This window comes from Scyliorhinus canicula, chromosome 29, assembly GCF_902713615.1.
Source record: "Scyliorhinus canicula chromosome 29, sScyCan1.1, whole genome shotgun sequence".
In the NCBI taxonomy this organism is placed as follows: Eukaryota; Metazoa; Chordata; class Chondrichthyes; order Carcharhiniformes; family Scyliorhinidae; genus Scyliorhinus; species Scyliorhinus canicula.
Genome location: NC_052174.1, coordinates 13894695 through 13908138, shown reverse-complemented (window position 1 = coordinate 13908138; position 13444 = coordinate 13894695). Strand labels below are relative to the sequence as shown.

Sequence of the window (13444 nt, the reverse complement as noted above, 5' to 3'; positions counted from 1 at the left end):
TAGAGTTTGCGCCGGCTGACGCGTCACATGACGTCAGCCGCGCATGCGCAGATTGGAAGACTCCAACCCGCGCATGCGCGGATGACGTCATCGCGCATTTGCGCGAAACCCGCGCATGCGCGGTCGGTAATGCCTCTCAGCCGCCCCGTGAAGTGATACAGCGAGGCGGCGGAAGGACAAAGAGTGCGCGGGAATCGGACCTGCTGCCCGCGATCGGTGCCCACCGATCGCGGGCCCATGGCACCCTTGGCACGGCCGTGGTACTGCCGTGCCAATCGGTGCCATGGTTTTCAAAATCAGGACTTTATGGCCGTTTTTACGAACGGCCAGACCAGGTGTGTTTGCCGTTCATAAAAACAGCCGTAAAGGGCTTGGACTTCGGCCCATCGGCCAGCTGAGAATCGCTGCTGGCCGTAAAAAAACGGCGGCAGCGATTCGTGTCGGGAGTCGGGCGTGGGGGGGGGGAGAATAGCGGGAGGGCGTCAGACTAGCGTGGCCGTAAAAAATTACGAACCCCGCTATTCTCCGCACCGTCGTGAGTGCGGAGAATTGCGCCCCATAACCTTTAATCCCTTTATTCTTCAAAAAACTATCTTTATCTTAAAATCATTTAATGAAGGAGCCTCTACTGCTTCACTGGGCAAGGAATTCCATAGATTCACAACCCTTTGGGTGAAGAAGTTCCTCCTAAACTCAGTCCTAAATCTACTTCCCCTTATTTTGATGCTATGTCCCCTAGTTCTGTTTTCACCCGCCAGTGGAAACAACCTGCCTGCATCTATCCTATCTATTCCCTTCATAATTTTATATGTTTCGATAAGATACCCCCTCATCCTTCTAAATTCCAACGAGTACAGTCCCAGTCTACTCAACCTCTCCTTGTAATCCAACCCCTTCAGCTCTGGGATTAACCGAGTGAATCTCCAATTTCACTTGGCCTGGACTGACGGAGGACCTGATGCTGGTCTGTGTCTGCGAGGGCCAACCCATCACTCACTTTGAGGGGGAGACCACTTCAAAGCAAAATCGTCTCTCGCAGTCTGTCCCACTCTTAACGGTGCAGAGACGGAGATCTTCCACAACAACCGTCAAGTTATCCTGAAACATCAAAAACAAATAATCAGCCGACAGTGCAACTTCATTCAACCGATTCGCACATTCCAGAGTCGTACACGGCCTGTCCCGGGATGTGGGGGTCGCGGGACTGGCTCAGCATTTCTGACCCATCCCTAATTACCCTCAAACTCAGCGTCTCACTTGGCCCATTTCAGAGAGGGGCAGTTCAGAGTCAACCCCATTGCTGTGGGTTTGGAGTCACGTGTAGGCCAGACCGGGTAAGGACGGCAGATTTCCTTCCCTAAAGGACGTTAGTGACCCAGATGGGTTTTGACGACAATCGATAACAAGCTGTTCACCATGACAGAGACGAGCTTTTTCAAAGGTTGTGGTGGGGTTTGAACCCATTGAGCATACTGGACCGCTGGGTTATTATTCCAGTGACATTATCATTGTGCCTCTGTCTTCCCGTGCACTATCGCTGTATTGTCATAGAATCATCGGATCCCTACAGTGCAGAAGGAGGCCATTCAGCCCATCGAGGCTGCACCAACCCTCTGAAAGAGTGTCCCATCCAGGCCCATTCGCCCACTCTATCCCAATTCCCACATAACCTGCACATCTTTGGGCACTAAGGGCAATTTAGCACGGCCAATCCACGTAACCCGCACATCTTTGGACTGTGGGAGGAAACCGGAGCACCCGGAGGAAACCCACGCAGACACGGGGAGAACGTGCAAACTCCACGCTGACACGGGAGAACGTGCAAACTCCACGCTGACACGGGGAGAGCGTGCAAACTCCACGCTGACACGGGGAGAACGTGCAAACTCCACGCTGACACGGGGAGAATGTGCAAACTCCACGCAAACATGGGGAGAACATGCAGACTCCACACAGACACGGGGAGAACGTGCAGACTCCACACAGTCACAGCAGTTCCGCCCAACGTCCGTGCGCGTCTGGAACTGGTTTCACCCCCAGCTCTCTACCTGAAGACCAGGCGGGAACAAGTGAAAGATGGCCGCCACTTCCAAACTCCCAAGCCCTCACGGTCTCTCACCTTGAGCTTCTTCTGGTACACCAGTTGATTGTTTTGAATGGAAAACCAGCGTCTGTGAGGACAGAAGGGAAGAGTGAGAGACGAGCAGGAAGGGAGCCAACAGTAAAAGACGCAGAAAGTCTAAACCCAGAGATCGGCACGGCCAAGACCAATGAAGCCGATGGAGTCCCAAAGCAGGGCAATCTCTCACCAGATCACCCAGTGATAAGAGCCAGAGCAACACCTCCCTCTCTGTTTCTGTCAGCAGTGAGTTCAGAATCACAGCATCGCAACATCAAAGCAGCGACCATCTGGAGATGTGAACCCTTCAGGAATTTGGCGACGGGCACACGGGCAACATTGCCCGCCCGACGGAGCTAGGTTTCAGCGATTGGCGCTTCGATGCTTGGCATGTTGGCTTGGGAGAGCACGCTGCTGTTCGAGCGCCATGGGATTTGCCGTTGGATTTGCAGGATCTTCCAAACACATTGCTCTCTCCCCATGCCCCTCCGCACCTTTAGAGTCGAGAGGTCACTCTCTTTCCTTCTTCAATACATTCAGTGATTTGGCCTCCAGAATCTGGGGTAGAGAGTTCCACAGCTTAGCCACCCTCCGAGTGAAGATGTTTCTCCTCATCTCAGTCCTAAATGGCCTACCCCGTATCCTCAGACTGTGACCCCTTGCTCGAGGCACCCCCCTTCCCCCCCCCCCCAGCCCAGAGGAAATACCATCCCTAAATCCAATCTCTCCAGCCCTGTCAGGATTTTATACATTTCAATGAGATCCCCTCTCATTCTTCTAACGCCAGTGAAGATAGACCGAATCGACTCACTCAATCTCTGTGCAGACAACTATCCCAGAAATCAGTGCGGTGAACCTGAACGAGGAACACCAGTTTGGACCAGGATTCTTTTATCCCAGTTTTTCCCGCCTTTTCCTGTTGGGAACTCTCCGAGGGAAGAAATCAGTGTCACGTGGGATGAGTTAGAGAAGGAGACATTGCGATTTGAACCCAGAGTGAGGTTTGTGGAAAAGGAGGGCAGTATGGGCCATCGCCAGAGGCTTGTCGCTTGGCCGTTGCACATCTGGTGAAGCTGACCAGACGGGAGTGTCGCCTGCTCTCACCGGCTGCCGTGAGCTGGAAGGATTCTGCAGGTTTGATACGCAATCTGTTTGGCCATGTTATCACCACATCTTCCTCTGCCATCAAATCATAGAAAATAGGACCGGGAGGCCATTTGGCCCTTCGAGTCTGCTCCACCATTCATTATGATCAATACCCTGATCCCGCCTTCCTCCCCCCCATATCCTTTGATCCCCTTTGTCCCAAGTGAGGGCAGCACGGTAGCATTGTGGATAGCACAATCGCTTCACAGCTCCAGGGTCCCAGGTTCGATTCCCGGCTTGGGTCACTGTCTGTGCGGCGTCTGCACATCCTCCCCGTGTGTGCATGGGTTTCCTCCGGGTGCTCCGGTTTCCTCCCACAGTCACAAAGATGTGCAGGTTAGGTGGATTGGCTATGCTAAATTGCCCTTAGTGTCCTAAAAAGTAAGGTTGGGGGGGGGGTTGTTGGGTTACGGGTATAGGTTGGATACGTGGGTTTGAGTAGGGTGATCATTGCTCGGCACAACATCGAGGGCCGAAGGGCCTGTTCTGTGCTGTACTGTTCTATGTTCTATCCTCCCCGTGTGTGCGTGGGTTTCCTCCGGGTGCTCCGGTTTCCTCCCACAGTCACAAAGATGTGCAGGTTAGGGTGGATTGGCCATGATAAATTGCCCTTAGTGTCCAAAATTGCCCTTAGTGTTGGGTGGGGTTACTGGGTTATGGGGATAGGGTGGAGGTGTTGACCTTGGGTAGGGTGCTCTTTCCAGGAGCCGGTGCAGACTCGATGGGCCGAATGGCCTCCATCTGCACTGTAAATTCTATAAATTCTGAAAATAAAGTGCTGTATCTAACTGATTCTCGAAACCACAATTTTGGCCTCAACTACTTCCTGTGGTGATGAATTCCACAGGCAGACCACTCTCTGGGTGAAGAAATGTCTCCTCATCTCTGTGCTAAATGGTCTACCCCGTATCCTCAGACTGTGACCCCCTGGTTCTGGACACCCCCCCCACCATCGGGAACATCCTTCCTGCATCTACCCTGTCCCCATCGGGAACATCCTTCCTGCATCTACCCTGTCCCCATCGGGAACATCCTTCCTGCATCTACCCTGTCCCCATCGGGAACATCCTTCCTACATCTACCCTGTCCCCATCAGGAACATCCTTCCTGCATCTACCCTGTCCCCATCGGGAACATCCTTCCTGCACCTACCCTGTCCAGTCCTGTTAGAATTTTATAGGTTTCTATGAGATCACCCCTCATTCTTCAGAACTCCAGTGAATACAATCCTAACCGGCTCAATCTCTCCTCTTACGTCAGTCCCGCCCTCCCTGGAATCAGCCTGGTAAACCTTCGCTGCCGTCCCTCGAGAGCAAGAACATCCTTCCTCAGATAAGGAGACCAAAACTGCCCCCAATACTCCAGGTGTGGCCTCACCAAGGCCCTGTATAATTGCAGCAACACATCCCTGCTCCTGTACTCGAATCCTCTCGCTATGAAGGCCTGGAGTGGGACTTGGAGACGGAGCTTCTGGCTTAGAGGCGCCACTGACTCATGAGCGACCATCTTATGAGACCATAAGAAAAAGGAACAGGAGTAGGCCATTCAGCCCCTCGAGCCTGCTCCACCATTCAATGGACATTCCTCACATCCATTTTCCTGTCCTTTCCCCATAACCCTTGATTCGGTAAGAAAGGTTGCAATGCGGGGAGGTGTTGAGGTAATTCCCAATCGAAAATCTTTTCCTTGATCCCGTCCAGTGGTGAGAGGGGGAATAGGATCGAGATTTAGAGGAACTCATACTAACCCACTTGAAATACCGTGGTCCCGACTTTAAACTACATGGAGAGGACGCTGACAGTACCTGTTCCAGGTTTTGAAGGCATTGCTGGCTCGTTTGTACAGATAGCCCTCCATCACAACACCATTCGGGGCCTCCATGTTAAATTCCACCACCAAATCATCGTAAAACACATCCTGCGGAAGGTAAAAACCTTTAATTAAATGGGCAACCTTGCAAATGGGCATCTTCTCCTCTCTCACACACACAGGGCCTTTCAAATCCTCGAGCCTTTCCATTGGATCAGGGCAGATCTGCATCTTAACTCCATCTATCCCCCTAAATTCCATAACCGTAGATACTTCCACCAAAAAAAGAGGAAAGATTATCCTCAGTTTTGACATTGTCAATTGACCCCCCCCCCCCCCCCCCCCCACCGCCCCCCCCCCCCCCCCCCCCCCCCACCGCTCCCCCACGAGCCTCATCAGCTTTTTGGGGGGAGAGGGTTAAACTGGTTGTTACTGTAGCTATCAGCACACTCAGGACTGTTCGGCAAGTGCTGCCCATTCACAGAATCACGTCAAACAGACAATTTTCAGGGTTTATTTTCCGCCGGCAGGGAGCTTGTTTGAGTGCTGCCTGTACTCCGCCTGTTCTGAACAAGCGGAGGCACGAGCTGTGTGACTCAATCGGCCAATCACTGGGACGCACGGCCTAGGTACCTGAAATTCAGCCACAACCTTGCCCAGCCGTGTGAGAGGCAGAACAAACGTTTTGGACTGATGGCAGTATCCTGTGGAAACTATCACTCCAGTAGCCATTGAACAGCAGTAGTGTGAAATGCTTTACTCAATGTTTTATTGTCTCCGCTGCTGAAAAGCTTTGCCTCTCTGAGATAATTGGAGTTAGACAGGAGTCTGTTTGAGGTCCAAAATCTCCAACCTGTTTGCAAGTTTGTGTGATCCACTGGTGAACAATAATCTGATCAAGATAACTAATCTGGGAGAGTTTGATGGGGACAGTGTAGAGGGAGCTTTACTCTGTATCTAACCCCGTGCTGTACCTGTCCTGGGAGCGTTTGATGGGGACAGTGTAGAGGGAGCTTTACTCTGTATCTAACCCCGTGCTGTACCTGTCCTGGGAGTGTTTGATGGAGACAGTGTAGAGGGAGCTTTACTCTGTATCTAACCCCGTGCTGTACCTGTCCTGGGAGCGTTTGATGGGGACAGTGTAGAGGGAGCTTTACTCTGTATCTAACCCCGTGCTGTACCTGTCCTGGGAGTGTTTGATGGGGACAGTGTAGAGGGAGCTTTACTCTGTATCTAACCCCGTGCTGTACCTGTCCTGGGAGCGTTTGATGGGGACAGTGTAGAGGGAGCTTTACTCTGTATCTAACCCCGTGCTGTACCTGTCCTGGGAGTGTTTGATGGGGACAGTGTAGAGGGAGCTTTACTCTGTATCTAACCCCGTGCTGTACCTGTCCTGGGAGTGTGTGATGGGGACAGTGTAGAGGGAGCTTTACTCTGTATCTAACCCCGTGCTGTACCTGTCCTGGGAGCGTTTGATGGGGACAGTGTAGAAGGAGCTTTACTCTGTATCTAACCCCGTGCTGTACCTGTCCTGGGAGCGTTTGATGGGGACAGTGTAGAGGGAGCTTTACTCTGTATCTAACCCCGTGCTGTACCTGTCCTGGGAGTGTTTGATGGGGACAGTGTAGAGGGAGCTTTACTCTGTATCTATCCCCGTGCTGTACCTGTCCTGGGAGTGTTTGATGGGGACAGTGTAGAGGGAGCTTTACTCTGTATCTAATCTAACAATAGGCTGGACATATTGCAGTGTTGAGGGGGGAATCTCTAGGAGTCTGGGAGGTAGAGTGAGCTTCACTCAATGTCTCTCAGATTGCAGCTATGTTGTCACTTTGAATATTAATATTCATCTGGGGCTGGTTTAGCACAGGGCTAAATCGCTGGCTTTGAAAGCAGACCAAGGCAGGCCAGCAGCACGGTTCAATTCCCGTACCAGCCTCCCCGAACAGGCACCAGAATGTGGTGACTAGGGGCTTTTCACAGTAACTTCATTTGAAGCCTCCTTGTGACAATAAGCCATTTTCATTTCATTTTTCATCCGTGTATTGTTCTCCCACCTCACCTTCTGTTTGATGGCCGCATGTCGTTGTTCCATGTCCCGTTTATCTCTTGCTGAATTCAGCACCAGCTGATGTAACTGCGGAACAGAGAAACAAGAACACGTCACCTTCCTTCCCGACAAACCTATCCCGGTCGCTGAATGAAGGAGCCGATTCGGGCTGCGATCCGGGTGTCCATTCCCAGGAATCCCGTCTTCATATCTAACGGTCGACAGGTTATGGAGCTGGAGGGGTTGGGGGTGGGGTCGTGTCCGAGGTGAGTTGGAGTAAGGTGATGGTCAGTCTCATATCCCCCCCCCCCCCTAAATGCTACACTGGGGGGGGGGGGCAGGAGGTTACAGGACCACCCGCGTAAATGTTTGCTTTCCCCGTCCTCTTGCCAAGTGTTCTGATAAGTGGAAGATGCAAAACTTCGACAGTCTCCTTCTTCGCTAACGAGGGGAGTGTAGAATGGGGTTGAACCTATGGGTGAAGGGCGGAGAGACTGTGCCACACACCACAGCAACACAGGATGTGAGGAAACACGTGTCCAGGCCTCAAAACATCAACAACGGCGGGTTGGACACTGAGCCTGTCCCGAACCTGGATCGGCCTTTTCCTGGTTTGGAAAGGCGACGACTCGACTCTGCTCCCAGTCGCAATGCGGCACTGCTTCCAAAATCTTGGTCCTTGCTGCGTGCTGAGAATCTCTGGGCCTCTGAGTAACAGGAGCATCCTGTCCCCTGCGGGAGCCAGAGACGGGAGCTCGAGGTCACTTCCTGTCCGTCTCATGATGCAGACCATGAGTGGGCAGGTAAGGGGGTGACCCTGGGAGGACAGATCCAGCACAGTTTGTTCAAAGTCTACATAAGGAAGTCAAACTCTCATGGGAAAGGAATGAAGCAACTCTCCCTCTGTCTCCTTATCTCCCACATCCCCAGTCTCTCCGCATCAACGGATGCGTCTCTCTGCATGTCCCCCTTCAACTATGGTCTCTATCTGACCAATTCTGCCTCCACTGGGTTACGACAAAGATTTCTTATTGATATTTGCTCAGAGAATGTGGGTGTGGTGAATGTGATTCACACTATATATAGTTGCCAATATCACTCCATGTATATATGTTCGTTATCTACCCATTGTAAGGTCAATGCTGTATATAGTTGCCAATATAACTCCGTGTATATATGTTCACTATCCACCATTGTAAGTGCAGTTGCACTATCCGACCACCAGGGGGAGTCGCTCTGGGAGTACGCGAGAGTTTGTACTGGGCTCCTCCCTTGGCTCCGCCCAGGACTCCTCCCCCTGGGACCGATGTATAAAGATCAGTGCCTTAGAGCCAGCCTGCAGTTCATCTGGAGTTCAACGACGAATAGGCTGGCTCTGTTGTAAGTGTATTAAAGCCTCTGTTCAGATCCAACTACACGTGTTCGCTGAATTGATGGCTCCATCAGTGGGCGTCCCTGGTTAGGCCCAGTATTTATTGCCCCTCCCTCATTGCCTCTGAGAAGGTGGTGGGTGAGCCGCCTTCTTGGACCGCTGCAGTCCCGGAGGTGCAGGTATACCCCCTGTGCTGTTAGGGAGGGAGTTCGAGGATTTTGACCCCAGCGACAGTGAAGGAACGGCCGATATATTTCCCAGTCGGGGCGGTGAGTGACTCGGAGGGGAACCTCCAGGTGGTGGGGTTCCCAGGTATCTTCTGAGGATAGAGAAAGAGGAGGAAATTGTCTGCAGGAGGCAATTATTCCCAGTTTTCCCATCATCGGGGCAGCAGGCTCCTCATCTGTAGCCCAGTGAACGTGGGGGCATGTTGCTATGGTTACTGAAATGTAAGTTGACGTTCCACATTGCTCACTTGCTCCTCCACTTCTTACATAAAGCAGGACGCATGTCTTAAACTGAGATAAGCAGCAAGGGAGGTAAATAACGAACTTGCACGATGTATTTCTCCATCCAGTGACTGAAATTGCAGCTAAACCCGTCTCGATTTTAAGAAAATTCAGGCTTCAGGGCCTAGCGTCATACGCCAGTCAGGTAAGGACAACACTGGAGTCCATTCAGGCTCGAGACATTGAGAAAGTTACCCAATTGTTCCCAATCCCCTGAACGACACGGTGGACACAGAAAAACATAAATGCAGACGGGAACGGAGAGAGTGAGAGACTGAGGGTGAGACAGATAGAGACACAGAGTCTCTCAGACGGACAAATCGATGTGTAAATACAGGTGCGGAGGGGTAATCATGTGTCAGCTGGCGGCTGAGAGGGGGGCACAGAGAGGGGGCTATGAAGGAATTCTACCGCTGAATCACCAAGAACAGAACGCCGGCCGATTGACGGACCATCGAGGGTCTGGCCCACACCCTACCTGCTCCGCCAACTGCTTCTTGTAAGCGTCCAGGCTGTTGAGTGTATCGAAACCCTGAGTGAAGAAGGTGGACTGTGCGCCCATGAGTGACACCATCTGTAAGCAATCAGATCAAAGTTCAGCTGGGCACAGGAAGCGACAATCCGAGCCACCCCAAGACGCACGGCCCACCCAGCGTGGCGCTGAGGTCAAGGGTCACATCAGTGTTACAGGCCTCAGTGCCCCTGGGGTTCGGGTCTGGAGTTGAGAAAGTAACTAAGCTTCCCCCGTTAATTTGTGGCCTTCTGACCCCTCACTGGAAGGCCTGGATTGGATGGGGCTAGAGTTGGCTGGTTCATCAATCTGCATGGTCTAAGCTGATTGGCGAGGTGTGCTGCTATCCGTTGGCACGGGGCGTGGGCGGGGGGGAGAGGGGGGGGCATCTGGAGCTATAGGCCACAGCTCAGCTACAAGATCAAGGATTGGAGGGCCCTCAAACCAACCCCCCCCCCCCCCACCCTCCCCCCTCGCCGAAACCTCAGCCCCACCAATGATGGCCAAAAGTGGAAGAAGGGAAGGGATTAGGGTACTCACAAACTGCAACATCTCGTTCCTCTTCTTTGCTTGAATGACATTGATCTGGAAAAGGGATGAACAGCAAAGGGGGTCAAAATTGATGGTTAGAATCCAGGTCAGATACAGAGCTCCCTGTACACTACCCCCCATCAAACACTCCCAGGACAGGTACAGCACGGGGTTAGATACAGAGTAAAGCTCCCTCTACACTGTCCCCATCAAACACTCCCAAGACAGGTACAGCACGGGTATAGATACAGAGTAAAGCTCCCTCTACACTGCCCCAGTAAACACTCCCAGGACAGGTACAGCACGGGGTAAGATACAGAGTAAAGCTCCCTCTACACTGTCCCCATCAAACACTCCCAGGACAGGTACAGCACGGGGTTAGATACAGAGTAAAGCTCCCTCTACACTGTCCCCATCAAACACTCCCAGGACAGGTACAGCACGGGGTTAGATACAGAGTAAAGCTCCCTCTACACGGTCCCCATCAAACACTCCCAGGACAGGTACAGCACGGGGTTAGATACAGAGTAAAGCTCCCTCTACACTGTCCCCATCAAACACTCCCAGGACAGGTACAGCACAGGGTTAGATACAGAGTAAAGCTCCCTCTAGACGGTCCCCATCAAACACTCCCAGGACAGGTACAGCACGGGGTTAGATACAGAGTAAATCTCCCTCTACACTGTCCCCATCAAACACTCCCAGGACAGGTACAGCACGGGGTTAGATGCAGAGTAAAGCTCCCTCTACACGGTCCCCATCAAACACTCCCAGGACAGGTACAGCACGGGGTTAGATACAGAGTAAAGCTCCCTCTACACTGTCCCCATCAAACACTCCCAGGGCAGGTACAGCACGGGGTTAGATACAGAGTAAAGCTCCCTCTACACTGTCCCCATCAAACACTCCCAGGACAGGTACAGCACGAGGTTAGATACAGAGTAAAGCTCCCTCTACACGGTCCCCATCAAACACTCCCAGGACAGGTACAGCACGGGGTTAGATACAGAGTAAAGCTCCCTCTACACTGTCCCCATCAAACACTCCCAGGACAGGTACAGCACGGGGTTAGATACAGAGTAAAGCTCCCTCTACACGGTCCCCATCAAACACTCCCAGGACAGGTACAGCACGGGGTTAGATACAGAGTAAAGCTCCCTCTACACTGTCCCCATCAAACACTCCCAGCACAGGTACAGCACGGGGTTAGATACAGAGTAAAGCTCCCTCTACACTGTCCCCATCAAACACTCCCAGGACAGGTACAGCACGGGGTTAGATACAGAGTAAAGCTCCCTCTACACTGTCCCCATCAAACACTCCCAGGACAGGTACAGCACGGGGTTAGATACAGAGTAAAGCTCCCTCTACACGGTCCCCATCAAACACTCCCAGGACAGGTACAGCACGGGGTTAGATACAGAGTAAAGCTCCCTCTACACTGTCCCCATCAAACACTCCCAGGGCAGGTACAGCACGGGGTTAGATACAGAGTAAAGCTCCCTCTACACTGTCCCCATCAAACACTCCCAGGACAGGTACAGCACGGGGTTAGATACAGAGTAAAGCTCCCTCTACACTGTCCCCATCAAACACTCCCAGGACAGGTACAGCACGGGGTTAGATACAGAGTAAAGCTGCCTCGACACTGTCCCCATCAAACACTCCCAGGACAGGTACAGCACGGGGTTAGATACAGAGTAAAGCTCCCTCTACACTGTCCCCATCAAACACTCCCAGGACAGGTACAGCACGGGGTTAGATACAGAGTAAAGCTCCCTCTACACTGTCCCCATCAAACACTCCCAGGACAGGTACAGCACGGGGTTAGATACAGAGTAAAGCTCCCTCTCCACTGTCCCCATCGACCACTCCACGTTACATCATGAATATTCCAGCTCTGTCACTGACTGATGTGATGATCCCTTTCTACTCTGGGCCTGGGCATCCGGTTTTCCAACATCCTGGATCCATTTAGGTGGGTATCATATTTCCTCAATGTACTCGGCAGCCCTGACTGTAAATGTATTGGATTATGAGATCAAGGAGGATCTCAGTGTGTAAATTGATTAAAGGGGCAGGGGGGAATCAATTGACATTTCTAAATGGAGATTGCTGTTCAGTGAGGATATTGAGGGTTCTGACATCAAGGGGAGTGAGTGAAGTTACCAGGAGTCAATTACTGAACCACAGCACAGGCCCGAGGGGCCCTCCGCAGGAGGGAAGGTTGAAAGTAGCCCCCACCTGGAGGACGTAATCCAGCGAGATGTGGCGGAAGGACCTCCGAGCCGTCTGGAGGGTATTGGTTGCTTCGTCCACCTCGTGCTGCTTCTTGGGGGGAACCTGGGCGTTCCTGTTCAGCGCGTTCTCTAAATCCTCGCTGCTTTTGTCAAAGTGTTTCTTCGTGTCCTTGAACTTCCTCACGTCCCTGAGTGGGAAGAGAAACAGACGGCGAGAAGAAGTCGCCTTCGTTACCTCGAAGATCCACTCTCGCAGCGTTGAACTGGGAAAGGGAAAGAACACCTCCTGCCCTAGGATTTTCCAACCTTAACGACGAGTCTGGGCAGGAATGCAGATCCAACATTGGAGACGGGAGGGGGGCCGAAATGAACACAGAAAGGGACAGTTGGACAAAAAGATAAACATTGACACAGAGGCCGACACCCAGACATCAACCTGCACAAACACACACACACACACGGACACTGGTAATGTGGCTCCTGTAAGGGATAATCTTTCACGGGCCAGCTCAGGGCTTATTGGGCAGGAGTGCGAGAAGCCTGATCAACGGGGAAAAAGTGCGGGGCCTTGGAAACTGGCGCCCGGGCAGTGTGGACCCAGGAATCAAGGAGAAGGCCTCTATGTGTCTCTCTATAGTTAAACCTCATTGTTGTTTCCCTTTAATCAACCGTTTTGTTAAACTAGAAGCCTCCTCAGGTGATACCTCACGCTATTACATAAGAACATAAGAACTAGGAGCAGGAGTAGGCCATCTGTGGGCAGCACGGTAGCATTGTGGATAGCACAATCGCTTCACAGCTCCAGGGTCCCAGGTTCGATTCCCGGCTTGGGTCACTGTCTGTGCGGATTCTGCACATCCTCCCCGTGTGTGCGTGGGTTTCCTCCGGGTGCTCCGGTTTCCTCCCACAGTCCAAAGATGTGCAAGTTAGGTGGATTGGACATGATAAATTGCCCTTAGTGTCCAAAATTGCCCTTAGTGTTGGGTGGGGTTACTGGGTTATGGGGATAGGGTGGAGGTGTTAACCTTGGGTAGGGTGCTCTTTCCAGGAGCCGGTGCAGACCCGATGGACCGAATGGCCTCCTTCTGCACTGTAAATTCTATGATCTATGATCTGGCCCCTCGAGCCTGCTCCGCCATTCAATGAGATCATGGCTGATT

At 52.2% G+C, this 13444-nt stretch overlaps 1 protein-coding gene across 2 annotated transcripts in view; it reads right to left on the bottom strand.

The window, feature by feature from the left end:
• Nucleotides 1–13444, bottom strand: part of acap1 (ArfGAP with coiled-coil, ankyrin repeat and PH domains 1) — an 82064-nt gene that overhangs the window by 25020 nt on the left and 43600 nt on the right. For both annotated transcript variants that reach the window (XM_038787016.1, XM_038787015.1), the window contains exons 6-12: nt 12289–12472; nt 10054–10098; nt 9481–9576; nt 7134–7208; nt 5070–5182; nt 2120–2171; nt 998–1098 (exon numbers count right to left, since the gene is read on the bottom strand). In XM_038787016.1, coding sequence (XP_038642944.1) covers nt 998–1098; nt 2120–2171; nt 5070–5182; nt 7134–7208; nt 9481–9576; nt 10054–10098; nt 12289–12472 — 666 coding nt within the window. The remainder of the gene's footprint in view (nt 1–997; nt 1099–2119; nt 2172–5069; nt 5183–7133; nt 7209–9480; nt 9577–10053; nt 10099–12288; nt 12473–13444) is intronic.